The 24,828-nt window shown below is 46.8% G+C and overlaps 2 protein-coding genes and 1 long non-coding RNA gene across 13 annotated transcripts in view; 1 reads left to right on the top strand and 2 right to left on the bottom strand.

Annotated features, from left to right (window-relative positions):
* Nucleotides 1-774: 774 nt before the first annotated feature.
* Nucleotides 775-2,998, bottom strand: LOC111844540 (E3 ubiquitin-protein ligase RNF146-like). Of its 4 annotated transcripts, none has more exons than XM_023813087.2 (3): nucleotides 2,833-2,998; nucleotides 2,271-2,333; nucleotides 775-2,111 (listed from the first exon to the last, which is right to left on the bottom strand). In XM_023813087.2, exon 3 carries the CDS (start codon nucleotides 2,048-2,050, stop codon nucleotides 1,031-1,033), a length of 1,020 nt encoding a protein of 339 aa, XP_023668855.1. In that variant the 5' UTR covers nucleotides 2,051-2,111; nucleotides 2,271-2,333; nucleotides 2,833-2,998; the 3' UTR covers nucleotides 775-1,030. The 4 variants fall into 4 exon arrangements, with proteins under 4 accessions (XP_023668855.1, XP_023668857.1, XP_023668856.1 ...); XM_023813089.2 differs by having other exon boundaries at nucleotides 2,892-2,998; XM_023813088.2 differs by having other exon boundaries at nucleotides 775-2,051; nucleotides 2,892-2,998.
* LOC140592579 (uncharacterized) lies at nucleotides 2,968-18,179 on the top strand. Of its 5 annotated transcripts, none has more exons than XR_011992911.1 (6): nucleotides 2,968-3,167; nucleotides 4,356-4,390; nucleotides 8,474-8,575; nucleotides 13,557-13,686; nucleotides 14,512-14,898; nucleotides 15,901-18,179. It is a non-coding gene; the product is annotated as an uncharacterized lncRNA (long non-coding RNA). The 5 variants fall into 5 exon arrangements; XR_011992912.1 differs by having other exon boundaries at nucleotides 4,353-4,390; XR_011992913.1 differs by lacking the exon at nucleotides 8,474-8,575.
* The window catches only part of epb41l4b (erythrocyte membrane protein band 4.1 like 4B), a 40,594-nt gene continuing 23,499 nt past the window's right edge, over nucleotides 7,734-24,828 (bottom strand). For 3 of the 4 annotated variants that reach the window (XM_072716222.1, XM_072716224.1, XM_072716223.1), the window contains 10 exons: nucleotides 24,533-24,621; nucleotides 19,286-19,449; nucleotides 18,176-18,300; nucleotides 14,774-14,887; nucleotides 14,360-14,415; nucleotides 13,492-13,593; nucleotides 12,840-12,963; nucleotides 10,914-11,041; nucleotides 10,430-10,527; nucleotides 7,734-8,903 (listed from right to left, as the gene is read on the bottom strand). In XM_072716222.1, coding sequence (XP_072572323.1) covers nucleotides 8,890-8,903; nucleotides 10,430-10,527; nucleotides 10,914-11,041; nucleotides 12,840-12,963; nucleotides 13,492-13,593; nucleotides 14,360-14,415; nucleotides 14,774-14,887; nucleotides 18,176-18,300; nucleotides 19,286-19,449; nucleotides 24,533-24,621 — 1,014 coding nt within the window. In that variant the 3' untranslated portion in view covers nucleotides 7,734-8,889. The remainder of the gene's footprint in view (nucleotides 8,904-10,429; nucleotides 10,528-10,913; nucleotides 11,042-12,839; nucleotides 12,964-13,491; nucleotides 13,594-14,359; nucleotides 14,416-14,773; nucleotides 14,888-18,175; nucleotides 18,301-19,285; nucleotides 19,450-24,532; nucleotides 24,622-24,828) is intronic. The other variant, XM_072716225.1, reaches the window with a different exon arrangement.

Below are 24,828 nucleotides of genomic sequence, written 5' to 3'. Positions count from 1 at the left end.
GTACAGATGGGTTTGGTATGTCAACATACCAGTGGAATACAGACAACAGCTTGTGTTCATGAAAAAGCACAGACTCCTACCTGAATACATAGAGTCATTGGTCCATCAGAGGCTCTTAAAGACAGGGATATGTGATCTGAGGGCCCAGGGCCCCCGTGAGGCTCCGCTGTTGCCGTGTGACCTGAATTACTCTAGGGCGATACCCCAGTGCATTCTGGGTAGAAGCACATGGAAGCATAATCACCTTTTAATCTGGATTTGCTATTCCAACGGTGAGATGCAATGCAGTCTGCTGTGGATTGATGACAGGAGCGAAGATGAATGAGGAAGTAACAGCGTTGCCCTTCAAAAGAAGCAGTCAGGCCCAGCGCCGGATGAACAGCCAACTCCATTCACACTACATATGAAATGAGTGTTTCAGTGCTGAGGATTAACGTGGGCTGACAGACGTTTCATATTTAACTTACAAATGCGTAAAGAAAGCAAAATTAGAGCTTTTTTTTTACCATTTTAAATTTCCAGATGAAGAGGACACGACGAATCGTGCCAAGACATTAAGATGCTTCGATTAAACATAAGTTATCCAATATGGCAAATTTACTGTTTGTTTTAGCCTGTGGACTGTCCTCAGAAAAGACCAAAATGATCTAAAATAAAACTTCACTTTGTTCGGCCAAGTCTTCAGCATTCTCCATTCAAAAATACACGCATCTCAAGGTACAGACCATCAGACTGAGAAACGTACAAAGTCAGCATCCAAAGACCACACTCTGCTTATGAAACTATTCAGAACATTTATTAGGGGTTTAAAGGGGAGGTGAGTAGTTAACATCGTAAGTGACAATCAAGGCCCTTTGGGGACAAACAGCTGGAAAATTAAATTCCAAAATCCAGTCACACCTCAGCTTAAGGGGTGGTTCAAGGCAATAAAATATAGAATTCCAACAGGACTTCTTTCTTAAGGAGACCTTTACTGTTCGTCTGGAGTGTTGGTTTAGCAGAGAGGACACTGGCCTGCCATGGAATCTTTTCACACCTCAGTCACTGTACACTGGCCATCCGGTCTTCTGGAGTTCTCACTGCCACTGGCAGACTCGCCACCAGGGGGCGGCCTCTCTGCTTGGCTCCTTCTCACATGTCTTCTCTCCAGATTTGCCATCAGCATCAGTCTCTGTCTGGCCCGCATGCCTTCCTCCTGCCCCTCCTCGTCTTCGTCCTCGGTGTCCGGGCCACCGGGCCCTCGGGACGGGGAGGTCGTGTCCTCGTCCCCCTCCCCCTCTGCACTCCTGACTCGCTCTAGTTCCCCCGGGTCGGAGACCTGAAGCTGGGCAAAAGAGCTCTCCAGCGAGGGGCTTGTGTCGAGCCAAGATACGGGGGCATCCTCAGGCTGGCCCCCAAGGGCGGTGGGGGGTCTTAGGGGTACAGATCCAGCCACGATGGCGGTGCCATGAAGGCCCGTGGTGTCTGCTCCATCGGCGGAGCTCTCGCGCATGCCCTCGGCGTCCAGCCGCAGCCCGGCCACGCCCTTCTTGGGGATGTCGGCAGCGTCACGTTTCATCCTGCGGCGCCGCCCGTGCTCATTACGCCGGTACTGCACCATGTTCTCCAGGTCAGCGACGTACAGGAAGCCGGCGATCAGCATCTCTGTGCTCTTCTTGCCCTTGGTGAACGCGTCCTCCAGCTCGCGGCTGCTGCGCTCATCGTACTGCCACCAGCCGTTGCGGCCCTCGTAGTACCAGGCGTGCTCGTTGCGGCCCTGACCCGCGTTCTTCAGCTCCTCCGGCGACAGGAGCGTCGGCCGCTCCAGGAAGTCCTCGGGGACCTCCTGCCTGCAGAGGGCGCACCGCTTGCTCTGCCAGGAGGCACCCTTGACGCACAGGAAGCAGAAGATGTGCTTGCAGGGCAGCCGCACCGGGTGGATGCAAGTCTGCAGGCAGATGGCACACTCGGGGACTGGCAGGCTGGGGGCACCTGAGCAAACTTCGTTGCCACTTTTCTGGCCTGAGGGGAGCGTGTTCATAGTGAGGTCAACTTCACTGCAGCCAGCCATCCTGTAGAAGGGCAGAGGCAGGGTGACACAGGACCCTGGGCAGGGACACTGCTCTAGCACACTGTAAAGGACAGGGAGGCAGCAGAGTGAGCTGGCCTCGATAGATAAAGGATCCAGATAAAGCCAAGCAGTAGTGAAATCTACAGCATTGCAGTCAAGGGGGCATCAATGGGGAGACAGAAAATTAATATAGTCACACTGGAAATCTGGAGATACTCACTGTATAGTCGGTCTTTACAGGGGTATCATCGGTGGGTCTGAGTGCCTCTTGAGATTTCTGTAACTAAAGCAAAAAAGAGTCGAATTTAACCAAACACCAGAACCAGTTACGCTAAAAACCAGTTACAGCTGGAGCAGGGGTGAATGGTGTCAACGTTTCTCTTCGGGTGAATTCAACGCGAGAGCCGGATCCGTGTTTACAAAACAGCTTACATGTAGTTCCCTTAATGACGCATTAGCCGTCATGCTAACCACTAGTCGCAGAGCACGGCGAAGGTATTATCTTTCATGCTAAACCGTCAAGACCGGAGCAAACACGAATACACTGCCGTAGAGGAGAGCTGCACATCGGCATAGAAACACACAAAATCAAACGCGAATATTTATACCGCCCTTGTTATGACCCAGAATAACAGCTAAGCGAAGGCTGTGTGGTGCTTCGAAGGCACAGTAATAACTATGCTATACTAACCTCTGAGCGCCAGAAACAATAGTAAAGATTACGATAATAATTACTGTGCTTCCTACAACAAAATATAAATTGCTGTCGCGCGTACACAGACCTGTCAAAACAGCCAGCCGGGCAACACCGGGATCAGACGACCATACCAACAGCCCTTACCGAGGAAGACACCGCGGAGCTCGGGCCGAACCACCCTCTTGCGCGACGTCTGACGTCATTACGCGGCGACGTCCCAGCGTAGTCGCTCGCGCGCTGCTCTGTTATGTGCGTTTAGAGGCTTAGTAATAATTACCAGAAAGTTGTTCAAGGGTGAAATGGTTTATTTTCTTCAGTACAAATGGGCATTATAACCTTATAATATAGTTTGCGTAACACGATTGAATATTTAATGACGGTTGAAACACCTGGGAGTGCCTTAGGTGGAGTTTATTTCAGGTGAGGTGAAGGACAGCGGACTATTTGATAATTAAAATGCCTAGTTGGTATCATGATCCAGGAAGTTTTTAACGTGAATTACAGGAGATTGAGGACTTATGTGGGTCGATCATTTAAGGTTCAGCTTAAGATGAATGGTGATCCTTCTTTATGTGGGGATGGGCATGAATATCTACATCACTGTCTGTCTGGATAGTGTTTATTTCGACGTAGAAGGGATTGTGCCCTTGTCTGACGGAGTTGACAACTCTCACGCATCTGCTGTGACACTCACGGCAAATCTATATTATTCAATTGTAAAACTAAAATTAGCTACGTCAAAAGCATTGGGGCAGGTTCTAACCCGACGGAAAGTAATAAAACTGTTACATGCATGTAAATGTGTGTGCAGACGTGTTCCGAATTGAAAATTTCACTCCAGCCAGCTAACCAAAGTTAATTCTGCAAAATCTGGTTTGATGTGATTTAGTGAAAAACCTAAAGCAAAAAAATGGGGCCTTAACTAACCTTGTTAAAGATTAGGACCCCCCCCCCACACACACACACACACACACACCACCCTCCATTTGAAAACTACACTGTAATACACTGTCATAGATACATAGTTTGCAGGGGGGTTCTGACCATGTTAATTTCCTTTACATGGAGAATCACATTTTCTGACCCCCCCAAAACAAAAAGTTGATTTTAAATAATGTATAGATTTTGCAAATACGAACCCTTTTAATGCCTTTTATCAGCCCCTGACTGTATAATGTCTAATTTTGCACTATCTGCATTGTTTTACATTATTTTTATTGGTTAGCACTGGCTTTGTTAGCGTTTGTGACCGAGTGGCTGAATATGTATGCATTCTAAAGCACATGTTGGCCAATAAAGAATCTTGATGTTGAGTTTAACGGCACTCTAATGTTCAAGTGGTTACTTTTCAAGGCGCTCAGTATTGTGCGAATGGAACCATTTGGAAAGCGATTATTTTGTTTTATGTCAGTCAGGGCTGTCAGCCGTCAGTGGGCTTTTACTGTGGCAGCTTGCTCCAGTCCTGTGAAATTGGTAACAGATTAATAAACGTTCAGCTGGCTCTTATTTTGAGGCTGACGTCTGGGTTTCGGGTTTTTCATTGGTCTGGCCTTGGAGTTCTACCAGTTACACGTATCATGACCATCTCATTCCAAGACCTGCCAGCAGATCTGCTGGATTGGATGCTGCCCATGGGATAGTAGGTGAGTTTTTTTTTTTTTAATGGTTTATTGGTGTCTGTTCCTGTTGCTTTGCATTTAAAGGAAATGTGTTTTTCTGTTGCTGTTCAGGTATGATGTTTCTCATAAAAAGACAGTGATGTTTTTGATGGGAGGGGCTTGGGCAGAACGGTAGCAGTTCAAAGCCAGCTGGTGCATGGAGGTAGAATAGCATTACATGCACCCTGCTGAGAGATGCCTGGTAAAGAGGTGGGATGTGTTCCGGTGGATAGAGGAGTGGTGGAAGGAGTGGGAGTTACCGGTGGTTGGGAGGGCTGTGGTGCATGCAATGCTATCCTCTGCCTGCTTGTTGACTGATGCTCTTGAGCAGAGTTTCCCCAATCCGGTCCTCGGGGACCCACAGACGGTTCACGTTTTTGCTCCCTCCCAGCTCCCATGTGGGCTGTCTGACAGGGAGCTCAGAGGAAGCAAAAAAAAAAACCGTGAAACCGGCTGTGGGTCCCCGTGGACCGGATTGGGGAAACTCTGCTCTTGAGGTACCCAGCTTAAGGTGGAGCGCATGCATCAGAAGGATGCAGGATGGAGGACCTGCAGCGTCAGATACACTGAAGACAGCTGCACTCTTATAAGGGATGAACTGTCATTTCCTGGCATGAAGGGAGGGATCCTGGGGAGTGAGCACCCGGCCCTGGTGCCGGTATGGGTGTGTTTGCAGCAAAGCAGATTCCAGTAAATTTGATCATATGATCAGGTGAATTGAATATCACCTTCTGCACTCAGATCATATGTTATATGTGGATTTCCGATGTTCCTGATGAGTAAGGAAACCAGCCAATGTCACGATTAGTAAAATGTTGGAAAATTTGTGGTGCCAAATATTAATAGAAAACGGGTAACGTAACCAAGTAAATTTAAGTTTGTTTTGAACCAGAATGCAAGATGAGGCTTTATTTGCCATTTGAGAACAAAGCTTGGGATCAGAGCACAAGGGACTGGCAGCAATGTGACTATTCTGCAAAACATGGGATCCGAACCAATAACCTCACAGGCACAGTGAGGCCTTACCAGCTGAGCCATACACCATTGCCCAGTGGCAGCTGGCATCTGTGGTCTGATATGGCAGTGTGTCATTGGTAAATCAAGCAGAGCCCTTGCCCCTGAAAATTTTTCCAAGGGCGTAGTGCAGTTGGCTCAGACTACGGTCCAAGCCCAAGCTTTGCTTTCACCTGTATATGTGGGTACATGTTATTTAAATTGTGATCCTCATATAAAATTCCAAGCCTCGCACTTCCGACTCATTGCCAAAATATTCTATTTGTGTAGTCAGTGCTCATTGCACGCAGTTGGCGATTAAACTGTGGCCAGATAAGATGTAAATTAAACTTCATCCATTTGTGTCATTTTTGTGGCAAGTTCATGAGCCCACATTCGAGTCACTCAGCTCTCCAAATGTATTTTCTGTTTTTATTTGCCCTGTTTCACTTGCCCTCTGTGAGACTGCCAAAGACATTCTAGACTTCCATCAAGTATGTGGGCGTCTGGCATGGAGATCAGATCTTTAAAAGCAGGAGGAGAGCAGCCTTTACCGACTTTCCCGACGCGGCGCCGTTTGGATAATGGCAGGGCTGCTGCTAAACGAGTCCTTTTTAATTTTACGCCTGATCAAGTAGCTGGATCCCGAAGCTGTTTTATTATACTTTGGGGTAATAAAATTTTATTTATGCAGCAGTAGCTCCTGTACTTTCACGGATGCTCTCTGCTGACCCTGGAGAATTTAGGGAACATGAAGAGAGCGAGTTCCCATATCAGTGTTCATTTTAGTACCCTGTTTCAAACCGCACCGTGGGTGAATGGTGACAGTATTGTGTAGGAAGATCATAATGAGACTGTCCCTCTGGGAAGAGCTTTGGCTGTGGGCTCGGGGTGGGGTGGGGTGGGGTCCTGCCAGTTAATGTCCGTCCCTCTGCATGAGACAATCCCTTGGCAGAAGGGTGCATTTATCTGGAGGAATCATGACGTACCTTCTGGGTCACCCTGCTGGACAGGCGGTGACTGTTGCCGCACGGCAGAACATCTGTCCATCATGGAGTTGGTGTGGGAGGAGATGGCTGGGCGGGAAAGATTTCATGTCGTCTGGCGTGGCTTGTGTCACAATGGCCTGGTAAAGGGACTGAATATGAGACAGGACTGGGTGCCGCAGAATTACTTAAAGGACCCCCGGCCCCAAGCTGGAATCTGGCTGCATTACTGAGACGGGGAGGGGGCACGACGCTGATAAGTCAAACTCCCCCACCTGTGACGGCTGTTCTCCCTCACTGACTCATCTGCAGTCCCGACCAAAGTGAAATATGGCCATGTGTGAATCGGTTGCTGAGAGGGGCTTGTGTAACCGATTCTTCTGCATTCGGAAGCACAGTGTTCCTGGGTGAGGAGGACGAGGGTCATGTGACCAGCCTGGGATCATTAATTCCACCTGTCCCTCGTTCCTTGGATCAACTGGTGTGTCCTATTTTACTCCAGCCCCCAGTAACCTAAATGAAGCCAAAGCCAGATTCACCCTGAACACAGAATCCTGTGTCTGTCGAAGCCGTGTAAATGAGGTGCTGCCTAATCTCTGAAATGAACCTGTTCCCTGCCCAGATCCATCATATTCAGACACATCATAGAAATAAAGCCCATTAACCTTCAGCCACATGGCAATAACGAAAGATAGCATTAACAAATAATAATAATAATTTGTATTTTTTTTTTTTTTTTTGCATATAGCTGTTACACAACACATATGATGTATTTATACAAATATATAACAGTGATGTTGTATTTACTTAGTCTTGTCCAATGAAATTTACTTACATTCTCAGAAGGATTCCGGCTGATTGGTAGAACATATACTGCAGGACTTTACACTGTGTGTTGTGTTATTGTGTTGTGTACAGCTTGACGTGGCTTTGCAGTATAATATCAGTACAGTTGACCGGTGTAAAAGAACAACAACCAAAAAAACAAATAAATTAGGTAAAATCAGGTTTATGTTTTTAACTTATGGGGCACTGGAGGATGCAAATGAGGGCAGTTTTAGCGTGATGTTGCAGATCACATGCAGATCAGAAACAGAAACTGCAGGGGGGGGGGCTTCACATGGGTGGGGGCCCTAAGGGTGAAGTGTACATGATTTGCTGTGGGCCCCGGCCAGCACGAATGATGCCAGGACTGGACACGTAACTCCAGGACGGACGTGTGACTGGTGTGACACTTTCGCAGGATTGAACACCAACCGGTGTGCTCGTGCTTTGAAGATACAAGGTCATACAGTGGACACATGATGCAGACACATTTGTACAGCCCTTAAATCACCTCAGTGGACAACTTCAGTGTGTGTAGATATCCTGTGTTTATGATATTAAAGCTAACTTTTCAATGGCTTCTCTGATGGCTCTTTTGATGAACTCTTTGACCTGATGACATTGAGAACACCTCTTCCTTGGGCCTGGGTGAGATCTAGATCATTCTATTCTGTCACATAGCCATCCTGATGTATTTTCTGACCTGTGTGTCTGGGTCATGGACTGGAGATGTGGGGAGAACCTGCAGGCTCCACATACAGAGAGCCAGGGGCAGGGATCAATCCCACAACCCTGGAGACCCAAAGAAACGGGGCTACCTCAATGCAACAGGAAAAATTTAGGTTTGTCTTTTTTCCCGTAATCATTTTATACCTGCCAAAATAAGATTGGCTATCAATTATGTATTCAGTATTTAAAAAGATAAATAATAATGTAAGACGGTGGCATATGATTAGTCATTTATCTTTGTAGATATGACTTTGTCATATTACCCAGTTTAGGAGAATATGGAATACTTCTGACTTAATGATTACAAAAGTGTTGCCTGGGGGGGGGCATCCATTCATCAGTGTTACTAGGAGCTCCGGGAGAATGTTGGGGCTCTCGTACATGTCATAGAGACGTGGCCTAATGACCTGGTGAATGTGCATCAGTGTTGAAACCAATGATAAATTCATATCTTATAACATCAAAGTAATAAAAACACTAACCATTACATACATAAGACTGAACAGCCGGGAGTGACCATACTTCTCCGCTTCAGAAGTCATCGGGATCCTCCAAGAATCTGGCCAGCACCTCCTGAGCGAAGCTGGGGAATGTCGTGTCCCGCCCCAGCCGAAAAAAGAGCTGCTCACCATTTGCGGTACGTTATTAAAAATATCAAATCCGATAGGACGGAATCTTATCGTAGCAATAAAACGCAAACTCGTAGCCAAAGAAATACGAGTCCTGGTAACCTCTGAGTCACCTTTCTGGCCGACGCCAGCTCAGAGGCGGCACAGTCCGGATTCAGATTGTTTCCTAGCGTCGGGGTAAGCGGACTGTAAAGCGTCTCCCTGGGAAACGGGGAGGATGAAAGGCACACTGAAGGGTGCTGTCTGCTCATGCTGTCTGCTCCCTTTCACAGTTCAGTCATCAAGAGTCTCCTTAACAGCTTCTCCCGGTCAAGGTCCATCCTCAGGGCTTCAGCACTGAGAGAGAGAGAGAGAGAAACGTAGCATGAAACTCAGCGAGATGTCGCTTGCGTGGGCCTTAGGGCATACTTCGGGAGGCCTGTGTGCGCCTCTCAACTGGGGCAGGCCTCAGGGAATCTCTTAGGCAGTGTCTCCTAATCCGGTCCTCAGGGAACCTCAGATAGTCCACGTTTTTGCTCTCTCCCAACTTCCAGTAGCTGTCTGGCAGGGAACTCGGAGGGAGCAAAAACGTAGACCGGCTGTGGGTCCACAAAGACCAGATTGGGAAACGCTGCTCTAGGGAATGTTTCAGACTAGGAGGCATCTATTATAGAATATGAAGGAATACAGTACAAAACTCCTGGGCTGTGATCACTGCTTCACAGGGTGAGGAACAGCAGCCGTTTGCAGACACAGCTTATTTAAGCCATAAGAAAGCAGGGAAATCTGATCCAGGATCAGACCCATTGTTGACCCCGGGCAGTTTCACACAATGGCTATGTTGTGCTACAAAAAAGGCTGACCCTGTCGTGGGAATCCGAGTCTTTGTAGGCACTGCAGGTTCAAAGCACTGTCAGGAAACTGAGCAGGTGAGTAGTAACTGCAAATAACAGAGCTGACTATTACAGTTCAATCATGTGCAAGACATGATGGTGCCATTGAACAGCAATCAGCAGTGGATTCGAATCCAAGATGTCATTTCCTAGTTAAAATAATTAGGAATACTTGAGCACTGTCAAGGATACCTTATGAGGAATGCAGAATGTGCCTTATAAGAGACATGTATGTGATCTCTTATGAGGATGCAGCAGGTCCCTTAAGGCTGTCCTGGTAGATGCCTGAATCTGTGAGCAAAACGTGGGTAGGCAGAGGCAGCCTTTGAAAGCAGCTCATATGTGGTCTGAAGGGAACGTAACCATTACATGAACAAGTCATGTAGGGAGCTTAAGCACTCCATATCCGAGGCATGGAGGATAAGCGGAAAAGCTCAATAAGGGAACATACCTTGTACATGACAGCAGAGAGGCAAGGGAAGAACCTTACATGAGAAAGGCATGACTAGAAAATGAAGAATGTATGAGATGTAAGACCAGAGCAACCTCTGATTTGTACCAGAAGGGAATGCTAAAGAGCTAACGTCGGAAAGCCAGCGGGAGGAGGAAGGTGCCGGAACAGTGTTTGGTTTGGGACAGGCTACCTTAGCTGAGAGGAGCAGACCAGGGGAACGTTTCATAACATCGGAACATCAGAGAAGAAAAAGGATCAGTCAAAAGGAGCGAATGGGAAGGAGGCCAATCTGCAGAGACGAAAGGGGCTGACAGAAGGTGCTGTGAGCCGATAGCGAGGCTGAATGGAAGGGAGAAGAGGGATGGACTCAAAGCAGCTTGGTGTGCGGAGAAGAAGGGAAGCTGAGAAGGACGAGCCCGAGAGGTGGCAGCAGAGCGCGCAGAGCAGGGCGCCCCCCTCTGGCAGGGTGAAAGCCAAACAGGAACTGCGTGTGGCTACACCGCGCCGTCACGTGGTGCTCACTGGTCTGTACATACTGTGGCGTAGGGGGCTGAGCTCTGGGAGGGTCGTCTCCATTTCTCCCAGCGCTCCCTGAGGCTGGGCACTGGTGCAAGACACTCCCAGACCAGTATGACTTGCAAAAAGAGGGATTGAGGGAGCTTTAGTGTCACAAAACTACGAGGAGCAATAAAGAGGCTGTGCGACAGATTAAAAACAGAATTTCAGCAAAACGGGAGACAGCAGGCATTCACCACAGCCAGTTTCATGGTGAAAATCTTCAGAGGTTAAAGCTCACAAAAAGCTGAAACTGAATCTGCCTGAACAGGGATACTGTATTTAATGTTTGTGTCCCTCTATAAATGGTTTCAGATTTCATTTAATTTCAAGACGAATAATAGAATGAAGGCAAACTCCTCAACGTTACTCGCTAAATCGGCATTTCTGAGTAATACAACTTATTTGATAGAGAAATTGATTTTGTTCTCGATTTAAAGAGTGATGGCATCTTGCACAGTTTACCTGTCGGGTTGAGTGGAACCACAGGGTACCAGCTGAGGAACAGGCCCTTGTGAGAACGGTGGAGGCTTGGAAGGAGACACCAGATGGTGACAGCACTGCACCCCCAGTTCTAGCAGTGCAAGATCGGCCTACAAAAAAGGTACTCTCGTTATTGACACAACTGATATTTATTAAAAACCACTAAACAGACAAATGGAAACTCTGCAAAGCATCCACTTCCTGCAGCAAGTGTGTCTTTCATCTAAATTTTATTTAGCATTCTCTTTTATCCAAAGTGATTGGGAAGGCGGGGTCACACAGTCCCTGGAGCAGAGGGGGGGTTGAGGGCCTCGCTCAGGGGCCCAACAGTGACATCACTCTGCCCCTCCGGGGATTTGACCTGGCAACCTTCCGATCACAGGCACAGTGTCCCAACCTTTCTTAAGGTAGAGGAGTGCAAGTCTGCAGATCCTTGTGTGGTTCATTCCAGCTGACCATAAAGTCCCAATGCAAATAGGCCTCTAATTGAGAGCCAGAGTGAGACTGAGAGTAATGCTCACCTCCCATTGGCTGTTACCCATATACACTGTCCGGCCAAAAACAAAGTTGACATTTGAATTTATATCAGCAAATACTTAAGAGCCAATGACTGGATCATTATTACAGCTCAGCAACGTTATGCAGCAATAAAGTGAAGTCAGCTGAGAACCTGAATCTACTGAATGGCCAGGTTACACCTCCATCCATCAACAATGGATTTTTTATTCCCTGTTGGCGTGGGCATATTCCAGAGCAAGAATGCCAAGATTCATTGGGTTCGAATTGTCAAAGAGTGGTTCAGGGAGCATGAGGAATCATTTTCATGTATGACTTGGTCCTTAACCTCATTGGTCTTTGGGATGTGCTGAAGGAGGCTTTATGGAGTGGATCAACTCACTTATCAATACAGGATCTTGGTGAGAAATGAATGCAAATCTGGATAAAAGTAAAGGGTGAGATGTTGCATAAGTTTGTGGAAACAATGCCATGACAAATGAGCACCATAATCAAAGCTAAAGGCTGTCCAACGAAAAATTGAAATGGTGACCTTTCTTTTTTTGGCCGGGCTGTGGATACAGTAACACATGCATAAGATTCAATGGACGCAATGCAAACACTTGACTACAGTACTACTACCCAAAATATGATTATGTACAATCAGCTGAAACAAACTCTTCATCAGTGGGTCTGGAAATCTCTGGGTCAGACAAATATTCCCTGATTTAGATATTTGTATATTTAATGTATGTAGATTTGTACCTCTTATTGAATGATTCGAGTAACGTACTGCTACTGATACTAAGATACGTACCACAGGGATCAGCGCCTTGGAGGGTCCTGACAGGGTTAAAGACCATTCTGTCTGCTGTGTAGTAATGGAAGTTATTTTTGCAGGGAGATTTTTATGCATGCATGGGGATGATTTGTAGTGTTTTAAATAAATATGAACCTTTAAATGCCACCGCGTGCGTCCGATTTAAACCTCAGAGAAAGGTGTTTTCATGTTTAATACTATTTTGCATATTAATTGTAATTCATAATATCTCTTTGAATTGTTTTAATAGGTTACTGTTCCTCCAGGATTGAGCAGCTCTGCTTTGAAGATAAAATCATAAGTGATTAAATCATAATAATTAAATTACTTCTAAAGCACAAGCAAACAATGAAATTAAACCCCGAAACAGTTGCCTTCTGCTCACCAGCCACACCTGGGTACACTTGGCAGGATTTCAAGCCAATGAAAGGCTTACTTAACAAATTCATTTAGAAAGATGCATGTTACAGCACAGCATGGCGTTTCACAGATGGGAAAGGCCTTAATTGGCTTGGAATGACAACTACCACCTTATCAAGTTTGAAGGTTATTGATACAGCCTAGTAAATAATGTCTTCTGAACAAAGGTTTACCTTGGGGTATATGGGTGGCTGGATCTGGATGTCCAGTGAGCTTTCGGAGGTGGTTTTTCCAGCGCTGCTCTGGGAAGAAATGGCAGCAAGGGCTGCTGGGAGGTCATCTTCGTCACTATGGTTACTGTAGTTGGAATAGAGCAGAAAGGCCTCTGTTTTCAGTGCCGTAACTGTGAACATTGAAGGTGTAGACTTGGAGTAGGATCTCCAAGTGATGAGCATCATGGTCGCTTGCAGGTTTCATTACTGCCCTTAGCTATGGTTTTCTCCATCTTGAAATTGCATCACCTCACCTTTTCCTTCTGGTTCGTCTATATTCTGCAAAGCAGGAGCAAACAGCTGTTCTGCTGCTGCACAAGTACCAGTCAGACCAGACAGTATGTTAAGGGATCTGAGAATGTAGTCTGACAGTTTGATTGCTTTTTGCCTGAAACAAGTCATTATATGTCAGCTGAGTTGATGAGAAGCATTTCTCTGTGACATCAGACCATGGGGCGCTTACCCCCCAAGCTAAGTACCTGAATCTACTGAAGAGATGTATAACCGTCTTTTTGGCGGGGGTGGGGGGGCATGCTAGGTCACTATGGCCATAACTGAAAGTGATGAATGATGTATTAATAACAATAACAATAGTTTAAAAGACTAAACTCACAAACTGTACTGTCTGACGAGTCTCTTCCTCCGTTCCGATCTGACGGGTGGCTTTTCGGTCGTCAGGCTGGAAGAGACTGAATCTTGGGATGACGATGGAAACCTGGTGGACAGGATAGAGACGCGCAGCTGGGACGCCTAGCATTCCTTATGCTGCAGGAAGATGCTTGCTGATGTATTCACTGCAGATTAGCAGGTGTGAATGCAATGTCTATGATAATGTCTGCCTGACCCTGTTTACTCACTTTTTAACATATTGATTCCATGTGATTGCCACACATTGACTGTCTGATATTGGTGTCACTAATTAATTTGTTTGCGCACAGTGTGTATTAAAAACAGAACTGGCTGAAAACATTGTAAGTATGCCAAATTATAAGATAGCACCCCGAAACTTGGAAAGCTAAAGACTGATCAATTACATATACAGTCAGATTAGATCCTAACTCTTCCCAAACTGTTTAAGATCTCTCCAAGGTGAACGCAGCATCATCAGTCCAACTGGATCTTCATTTATTATTTCCATCAGTCTCGTGGGATTTTCATTCATTATTTCGTTTAGTACATTTGGAAGTTGAATTCATGACTTCATTCAATGTGTTTGGTCATTATTCATACCATCACACACAGACATTAAGTTTGAATCTTACCAAACAATGCTTACAATTCTGAACAATTTTTTGCTAAGCATAATCCAATGCAGCATTCTACAGAGAAAGAGGTGTCACTAATTAATTTGTGATTCTCCTACACATGAACTGCTACCTGACTCATACGGAAGACTGGCTGTCACAGTTTTAAACAGATGTCTGCCTGGTCTAACTTCCAGAAGCGTCTTCTTTCTGTTAATTAGATACAGATGTACCAACCTGCCGTTGTGCTCGTGTCCAGAGGAGCTGCCCCTCCGGTCGCCCTCGTTCATGACCTGCACACGCAAAGGACAGGATCTAAAAACACGTCCCTCTGAACTTTAGGTGACTTTAAAACCCTCCACAACTGCATTCCTTTGATGTCCTGGCAGGGGACGGGTGGAACAAACTACATCACATGCCAGGGTTTCAAGGGGAGGACTCAAGGTGCAACTGTGAACAGCCAGGTGGATGATGACCTGCTGCAAGGATACACCTCGTCCGGTGTGGAGAAGCACATTCTCATACGCGCTCCCAGAGTGACACACACATGCTCGGGGAAAAGCTGTAACCGGTCCAGGCGTGAGTCATTCCACCGGACCTGCAGGGTTTAATTGTCAGCAGCCACAGGGTCACACTGTGAGAAATACTCACTCTGAAGGCAGAGTCCATCTGAGCCTTGAGGATGTTACACTTGAGGTGCTCTGGGAGGCCGGCCGTCAAAGCAGGAGAGTGAAGACTCTTCTCCGACAGCTGCTTTTCCTCCATCTGGCCAGTGGGTAAGGACTCATTAGACATTGTAGGACAGTGGCGTTAGGATGCCATGCTGGGGTGGGCATTCGGGTAAGTTAGGACGATTCAATTAAACCAATGATTAATGATTGGTTAAATCTGTCTACCTGAAGCCACGCCCCCTGCCTTAGGATTTTGGTGCTGCCAATCTGGTCAATTCATGAGAAACAGGCTTACTCTCCTCTCGGGGGGTGGGGGAGGGGGGCATTAGTCCATCACATTAACAGTAATACACTCTAATATGTCAGACATACTGTCATGTGCCTCAATTCACACCTTCTAGAAGGAAATGAGTCAAGTGGCATCACACATTAATGTCATTCGAATAAATCAGCGCATATCCACTTAAGGTGTGTCCTAAGCACGTCATACCCTAGCATTGCTAACTTCCAGGTCTCCTCAACTGTAGCTTTAAATGTTTATCGATGTAACGACTACGATATACAATATGTCCAGTCGCCTCATACATATCTTGTGAATTTTACTTCCAGAATAAGCAGTTTTAAAAGTGGGCAAAACTGCCTGTAGTTTTGTTGTTCCCCTGCTGTCTTTCATTTGGACGGTTATATAATTATTAAGTGACATTTTATTACACTATGGCTTCTAAACAGAAGTACCACTTCTAACAGAATTAATTACAGTAGCTAGTGTGTTGCCAACTAAGACTGCCAAAAACAGCACTAAACAAATAATATAATTACTTCCATTAAAATTTAAAGCAAGAAATACTCTAATTCTCTTCAAAGAAGAGATTTTTCCCCCCAGTTATCTTTCCATGACTCACCATATGTTTTAGATCCTGACAATGTCCCACATTTGTAATGGCAAATAAGCAGGACTCATTTTTGCAAATTTTATTATAGTAAATGAAAACTCCATTACTCTTGATCCAAAACTCAAGGGTGAATAATGTATAAATTGCTGTGAGTAATAATGAACAGCACTGGTGACATTTTACATATTTCACTGTGTCATCATCCATCGCACAGCATTACAGGGCAGCTGCCACTTTCAGCGACGCCCCGCAGCGCCGGGCCACCTGGTGCACCTCGGTGAAGAGGCCATAACTCAGTGCTTCCCTTGTGTCGCAGCCGATAGGGGATTACATCGTGTGGAAAACGGAGAAGGATGACAGATGTCCCTGAGAAATCCGTTCTGGCACAAACATCACTCTCTCACCACCAGCTGAGCTGTTTTCTGTTGTTTGGCACCTTATGTTTAACATACTGATGTTTAATATTATCTTCTGTTTATATATATATATCTATCCATCCATACTATTTTGTAAGTGTGATGCCTGTCTAGGGGCGGGGCCACAGGGTCACTGGCCCCAGCTGAAAGCTGATTGATCCCAAGAGTCCCCCCTCCCTTGTCACTCACTGGTTAAAAACGCATCATTCGCTAATGATAAGTCAGGCCCCTCTGTGTGAATTGTGGGTCCTCTTATGCCCCCCACCTTCTAAGAATCTCCCCTGAGTCCGTCTTAAAGACATCGGCACAGTTCCTGTCCTGTCCTGACATGGGGGTCCGGCTGTCTCAGACCACGCCGACGACTCAGACTTGCTTCCAGTACCTGAGCTTCCCAGGACCTCTACAAGTCCAGGCCGTGCAGCTGCATGCCTGCATGGAATCTGGTCAGGGGTAGGGAGCGGCTCAGTGGCTTAGTGCCTATGATCAGAAGGTTGCCAGTTCAAGTCCCATTTTCTTCACGGACACATCCAGACGGGTGTGTGTGCTTATTCTACCCCCCCACAGTAGCACCCAGCTGTGTGGCCTCAGGGCAAAACCAGCTATAATGAAATGACAAGGCTCAGTCCACGAGCTTGCAAAGCAGTGTGAAGACTTGTACACCCTTGTGGTTTCGCACTGATCATTTTTATGTTTCACGTTAATAAGTTGTCTGCAGTGTCTGCATATCACCTACTTATGACCGCAGAATAAACTCAAATTCAGCTCATCTGCAATCCCATTAGATTCGAGTCATCTCAAGTAATCAAACTGAAATGTGGCCCAGCCTGGGCTCAGTAACTGGCAAGCCAATCAGAGAACTCGTTGTTTTGAAGGATGTCCAGGACACGGTGTGATTCTTTTGTGTGCAACTTTTTTTTTTGCATATAAACAAGATGAATGATCTTTTGAATCCTTTTAGTTTCCTTGATGCTGGGAATTCTCTCACGATTCTAAGGATTATGTCGTTCTTCTGAGGTTTACTGATAAATTGACTCTTGTTTTTTGGTCCCTGTTGTCTTAGCTTCTCCTTCACTTGTTCGAAACAGTTATGAAGCCAGAACTGTCTCCAGCAAAAGAAGGAGTGAAATACCTGACAATGAAATGTACTGTGCAGTTATAAATCAGATAGGACACCTCAGGACGTTATAATCCTTATGGATTTATACAGGAGCATTGCTGTTTAAATGATTCACATGGGGGGCAGTTGGTATTACAGACTGAATCCTGGGCACAGTCAGCCCATTTTCAGGGCCCTAAGCTAAATTTGATTAACCTAGCTATCATTTGTCATCTCACTTCCCATTCTAACTAGCTGATCAGATGCCCTACCCCCTCCCCGGTGGCCACTTGGCCCTAAGAAGTCACTTAGTTCACTTATGCCTTGGACCGGCCCTGCCTGGGCAATAATAATCTTTGGGCTCATTAAAATATCTCTTAGTATTGTTGTCAAGTTTACGTTTGCATTTCTAAGTTGTTAGGATGCTGGTACAGCTTTATACTGATAGACTTTCAAGAGTCTGCATGGATGAGGTTTGTGTGGATGAGGTCTGTGGCTATGGTCTGGGTGGATGATGTCTGCAAGGATGAGGTCTGTGTATGTGGTCTGTGTGGATGATGTCTGCAAGGATGAGGTCTGTGTATGTGGTCTGTGTGGATGAAGTCTGCATGGATGAAGCCTGTGAGGATGAGGTTTGAGTGACTGAGGTCTGCATGGATGAGATTTGTGTGGATGTGGTCTGCGTAGATTAAGTCTGCATGAACGATTTTTTGCGTGGATGGAATCTGTGTGGATGTGGTCTGCATGGATGAGGTTTGTGAGGATGAGGTCTGTGTGGATGAGGTCTGCAAGGATGAGGTCTGTGTATGTGGTCTGTGTGGATGAAGTCTGCATGGATGAAGCCTGTGAGGATGAGGTTTGAGTGAATGAGGTCTGCATGGATGAGATTTGTGTGGATGGAATCTGTGTGGATGTGGTCTGCATGGATGAGGTTTGTGAGGATGAGGTCTGTGTGGATGAGGTCTGCATGCTCTCACCTTACTGTCTATGTTGATGTGCAGTGATGGCCAGGGGCCTGGCAACCTGCCTGACTCCAGCTCCGTCTGCTTAAGCTGATCATCATCCAGGTCATCTGGCTTGCACTGCGTCACCGGTCTTAACACTGTAATATACAGAGTCACTGCACCACCAGTCTCAGCACTATAAATTACTGGATCACTGAGTCACAGGACTTAACACTGTAATATACAGGGTCACTGAGTCACAGGTATTATAACACTGTAATACACAGACTCACTGGTCTTAATACTGTAATACGCAAGTTCACTGAGTCATGGGACTTAACACTATAATATACAGGGTCACTAAGTCACGGGAGTCACAGGGTCCCTGAGTCACAGGTCTTAATACTATAATATACAGAGTCATTGAGTTATGTGACTGAACACTGTAATACACAGAGACAGAAATCTTAACACTGAAACACAGAGTTCCTGAGTCATCAGTCTTAACATTGTAACAAAAGGAGTCTCTCTTTCACTGTTCCTAATAGCACTGGCTTATCTTGGCTGGTTCCCTACAGTAATTCATCTAATCATTTTTGCCCTGAATATATTTCAAAAAACAGAACTGGATTATCACCAAAAAGTCTTATTCATTATTACATTTAGACTCAAATGGTACATAATTTAATCACAGATTTCAAAGCATATTAATATCAATGCCTTGCACCAGTCATCTGAAAAAATGCTATGAGATAACATTTGTACGAGGAACAGCTACGCTGGGTTTCTGTATTCATGTCTGCATGGGGAGCCGTAACGAGATCACAACATAGCTAATTATGGAAGTACATGGCAGCGCTGCAGGATGTTTCTTCAGATCACTTAAATATGGGGCTCATAATTTTTAATTGCTTTTCTCTTTTACGAAAGCAGAAGACGAATCCTGAGGCTGGTGGTGTGTGTTGCTTCCTCAGTAGTAATACAGGAAGTCGCTTGGATCAGTGACTGTTGTAGCTTCCTGTAATGAAGCTTTAGAGCTCATTAGGGCTGTGGAGCGAAGATCAATGGACACTTAAGATCTAAATACGGATATGGGAATTGGATTGAGGCTGTGATTCCGGGAGAGCCTTCCCAAGGACTCACTGTGCGATTTCGGCATGCCGCACAGGCTCTCGGCGCTCTCGAACCCGGGCTGGTGGTGGGGGCAGCGCCTGATGCCCTTGGAGGAGTACGGGGAGCCCTCGTTCTCTTCCATGCTGTACTGCTGTAGCTCTGGTTTGTTAGGCGAGACTCCCACCATGGGGTAACTGAGGAGAGACAGGACAGGAGGCTACAGCAGCAGAGCTGAGAACCCCCACGATAACGACACGCTAAGGTGGAGAAAAAAAATGGGATTAAACGAAGGAAAGACGCACAAAATGAGGAGAACTCGTCACGTATTCTCAGTAGACCAATGGGACGATACTTTGGGGGGGAGGGTGATGAAGCTGGCTTGGTGTATGTAAAAAGCAGAATTTCCCATGATTCTTTGTGGTCAGATTAGCCTATGACAAGGTTTTAAATCGTTATCGTTAGCCAATATGTTTCAAATGATATGGGTGACAGAGGAGGGGACACTCTGGGGGCCAATCAGCTTTCAGCTAGGGCCAGTGTTACTCAGACTGTGACAGATTATTATTATGGCGTCCATGGAAAATTAACCTCGCAGCATTTGTCTCCTGTAATGAAGGCCGATCATCTCCATGCCAACAGTCTCCAGGAAGCGACAGCCCATAGGCTCCCCTCTCCTGATGGGCATCTCCTGCGTGTCCAGGCCTGTTCCTGCGACTCCACCAGAACGGCTCCATGCTCGCCCCACTCCTTCCTTTAATTAAGTCAATGACACCTCAACAGGAAGATGTCCACTGGGACTCTTTTTAATTATGGTGCCATTGTGCAGCCCTAACAGCTTGTTTTATTGCACAGTGCTTACTTGCATGGAAAGGAGTGAGACGTGGCACCGTGTGGTTGGCTTGAGCCACGCCGCCACTGAGCATATGGATCTGCCGGGTCGGACAATCCAACCTGCCCCTGGTGCTCAAATGGCTGGGGATTGAGCGACTGTGTAAAAGGTGACAGCTAAGATGGCAGAGAGGGCAGCGAGGGGGCCTTAGAGCCACCACAGTCGGCAGAATTCGCCACACCTCAAGGACTTTCGCGTCTTTCACCGTGGGTGGAGGAGAACTTCACAAGGTGGTCCCACAGACACAACACAATAAAAGGTGGCAGAGCTCCTGGCAGATCCTGAAGATTCTCCATGTGGTCCAGGGCCAGCAGATGAGGGAGCGCCGGTGCAGCCCTGAAGGGCTCCAGGATTTTATAGCGCCAAGGCGAATGGTCTGTCTTTCAGAACAGCACACTGTCACTCAACACTGCAGGAGATGAAACCTCAATCTCTTGTAATTATTTTCTCACTACCGTTCTTATTGTATTTCTGCACGTTTATACATGTATATCTAAAATAAAAGGGCAATTATACAGGCATACAATGATTTATTATTCTTAATCTTCCCTTCATACCGTGCCCATGGCAGAGATACATGCCCATCCTGAAATACCAGAGAGGTGTGGTGGCCCCTTTTCACAGCGGCCCCTCTCCCCTTTGATTTCACACATCCAACTCTGCCGCCACATCCACCCACCATGGCCTATGATGACGGAAGTCATACCTTAATTACTCATTTAGTGGAGGGGGGGGGGGGGTTCTTGGTTTTGTGTTTCTTGACTGGCTTGATCATCCACACTAACAGCAGTAAACATACTCAACATGTGACTTGGTGCTATAAAGGGAAAGTGGCTGGTATTAGGGACCTCACCAGTAGCCATACTTAGCTCTGATCTGGGTCATGTGATGGGGGGGGTGTAACTGAATGAATGTCTATATCGCATTTTTCAAGACACGCAAAGTGCTTTACAGAAGCAATGGGGAGCCGCTTCAGCCCCCACCACTGTGTAGCCCCCACCTGGATGACGTGACAGCAGCCGATCTGCACCAGTATGCTCACCACACAGTAGCTAATGTGGTGAGGAAGCAGGAGAGACTTCACCAGTTAGATACTGAGGATGATTAGGAGGCCAGATTTGATAGGGCCACAGTGGGCAACTTTAACCAGGACTCTTTTGAAAGAGGCTCTGGGATTGATTATAACCTCAGAGAGTCAGGACCTCAGTTTTACATCTCACCTGAAGGACGGCGCCATTTTTACAGCACAGTGTCCCCATCACTGCACTGGGGCACTGGGATCCACAAAGACCACAGGGTGGGCTAACCTGTTGGCCACACCCCCACCACTCCCAGCAGGAGCCCAGCTTCCTAGTTGGTCTCCCATCCAAGTACTGGCCAGGCCTAAACCTGCTTAGCTTCAGGTGGATCATCTAGTCTGAACAGCAGGTGGTTCGGCTGCTGACACGTCAAGAAGATTGGGAATGCGGACCTCGCCAGTAGCCATAGTGACTATTGAGTGCTGATCTTGATCTCATGAAAGGCTTAGGTAGTTTGGTGGTACAAATGTTCCTTGAATGCAATAAGATGATGCACTCAATGTAAACAGAGTAATAAAAACAGAATAAATCAACAAACACCAGAAGATACAGACAACAGACACAATGACAGTGTCACATGCGGGTCATGTCAAAAACAAGTGGTTTAAACACAGCAGATGGCTTTAACACTTTCATTATGTGTGTGAGCGGTGACATGGTGACAGAATGGGCCAGACAAGCCCCATAACCTCACAGGCTGCTGGGCCAACATTATCCACAATGTCCATTTATCTTGGTTGTGAGACACACCCCACTGACTGGTCTCACACATCCCCACATGTTCATTTCCAGCTCCAAGTACATGAGGCTCCCAGCTCTTAACGCGAGACCAGATCCATGGAGTAAAAATGAAAATACAGCAGAGGGTGAAGTTTTTCTGCTTTTATAAAACAAACTTTTACAGTTCAGAGTGTAAATTGTAATTACTCCTTTAAAAGTTCTCTGTAAAACATTCAAATATTAAGGCGCGACGTTTGTAGTACAAATACTGATCAGTATGAAGAGAGGCACAGACTGTTATTGGGCTGTCTGCAGGTGTGACTGAGTCGGCACTCAACCGGGTCTCGACCTGCTGGTCTAGGTGCTGCGCCTAGTGGGCGGGGCTCTCGGGGCGCTCACAGAGCCGTCATGACCTTGTCATCGTAAACAATGCTGACCACTCCCTCCTCTTTCTGGCTGCTGCGTTCGGGGACGGGGCGGCTGTTGGGGTCCCTGCCGATGACGCGAGGAGGTTTGCTGACTGGGTCCGTGGTGTGAGGTGGCCTGGACCACAGGAATGGATTAGTCACAGTGCGTCTCCAGGGAGCCCCAGAAGGGCCCGGCGGGGGTGGGGGAGTTGGGTTTGCATCAAGAGTGGAAAGGACAGTAGAGTAAAGGGAAGTTGTGCAAAGGAAAGTCTCCCCAGGAGAACTGAACATGGAGCCATGCGAGAAGAGGAGGAGGAGGAGGAGGAGGAAGATAAGGAGGCCCGGATTCCTGAGTGACACTGGCGTGGCATGGGGACACACTGGTCACTTTAGGTCCAACATAAAAGCATAATGATGGTTTGCTCACCTTAGCCTGATGGGGGCAGTGCAGGCTGATATGACCAGCACACTAATGGAGGACAGTAGGCCTGGACAGAAAGCCTCATTAATCAGCTATCAGTTCTGAAGGATGATGTTATTATTAACGGGTTAAATGCTTTACAAAACGTGCGCCTATTTGTACAGGATGTCGCTTACTTAATGTCAGGCGACTAAAGACTATAAAGGGACGGGGCCACAGGGACACTGGCACGAGCTGAAAGCTGATTGGCCCCCAGAGTGCCCCCTCTCCTGTCACTCTCCAGTTCAAAACATATCATTGGTTTATGATAAGGTTGGGCCTTCTGTATGAGGTATGGCCCCTCTTATGCCCCCCACCTTCAAGAATCCCAGAATCACTCCTACTGGTAGGTAATCGGTACAGGGCAGCACTCTCTAGCCAATCACATGACAGCACGAGGCTCGCAGGTGCCGGATGATCTCAGCTCCCTGAAGCTGACACAGACACACCCCAGTGGCATCCCATGAGGGGCCCATCGCTATGGCTGCCCTCCGGAAAAGACGCTGCTCATGTTCGATTTCAGCAATGAAGCACAACGGAGCCGAATTCACACGACAGACCGACTTCAGAAAACATGCATCTCAACAGCTGGAGATGAATAATGCTGAAGAAAGGTGCGGGTTTGTGGTTTCTGCCCTCTTTAGGTCTGTATGAAAACCAGACTGTTTGATTCAAAGCGAAAGTGTCCTAGAAAAAAAACTGGAATTATTAAAGAACTAAAGCACAATCCCGCAGGGGATTAATGCACAGAAGGGTGTGCTCTTCAGCAAATAAGCAGCTCGGGTGAAATGTGCTGTATTATAGCTCCAGTGATTGATGTTCTGTAATTGAATATGATGTCATATTGCGCAAACACACACACGTACACACACACACACACAGACACACAAGCACACACACGTGTACATACACACACACACACGTGTACATACACACACACACACACACAAACACAACCACATATACACAGACGCACATGCACACACACACACACACACACTCACACACACGTTGGAGTACTTATCTAAATGGGGACCTTCCATTAATTTCTATGGGAAAATCCCAATACCCTAATACCAATCACAACACCCTTAACCCCTACCCTAACCTTAAACATAAGGAAGTGTCTTTTGGCACTTGTACTTTTTTGATAGCATTCACAAAATTTTTATAAAATTGAGGTTATCCAAATGGGGGGCTGAAAAATGTCCCCAAAAATAAGGAAGAATCAGGTTTTACCACACTTTAGGGACACACACACACACACTTAGACTGCAGTTTGTACTTACAGCCTTGACTGTAAAGTATACAAAACCCCCCAAGTGTTACTAAAGCTGTACTGTATTTGGGGCAAAAATCTGCTCACACACTGCTCCTCCTCACAGACCTCCATTCCTGAAGTTAATACTGCCCTCTCCAGCGCTCTCTGGACCCAGCACTCCACAGCGCCCCCAACACATGCCAGGCGGCTCTCTGCATTCACACCTCGCAAGCTCGGATTCCGGGTCGCCGTGGAAACACGGAGCAGAGATGCATCGTGAGTGTGGCAGAGGGACCCCGACCCTTACAGAGGCAGAGCTGGGAGGGCACCAGCAAAGCAAAGAAACGCAGAGAGAGACTCCCAAAAAGCCCAAAAGAGCAGCAGCTACAGACTGAGAATGAGAGCTAAGCCAAGGAGCTCCCATCTTTGATCATGATCACATGACCCAAGGGGTGCCTTACCTGGGCGGGGGCGTGTGGGCAGGGTGCTGGGCATATTTGGCATGCGTCAGGTGCCAGGGCTCCTGAGCCACCGGGATGTTGTGCTGGTACTGCGGGGTACAAAGCAGAACAAGGGCATTGTGGGAAGGTGACGGAACAGCCTCCAGGGGGCAGTGCTGTGCGGCACACGGCCCACCTGGCTGACATTTCCAATTAACTACTGACTGAAAATAAGCCCCACAGTCGCACTGGGGATTTTACAGGAAGGACACATTGGCCAAACTAAATGCGCCTTAAGGCAAGCGGAGGAATCAAAT

Source organism: Paramormyrops kingsleyae, chromosome 9, assembly GCF_048594095.1.
Source record: "Paramormyrops kingsleyae isolate MSU_618 chromosome 9, PKINGS_0.4, whole genome shotgun sequence".
Lineage (NCBI taxonomy): Eukaryota > Metazoa > Chordata > Actinopteri > Osteoglossiformes > Mormyridae > Paramormyrops > Paramormyrops kingsleyae.
Note: the sequence above shows the minus strand (reverse complement) of the source record. Positions and strands in the feature narration are given on the sequence as shown.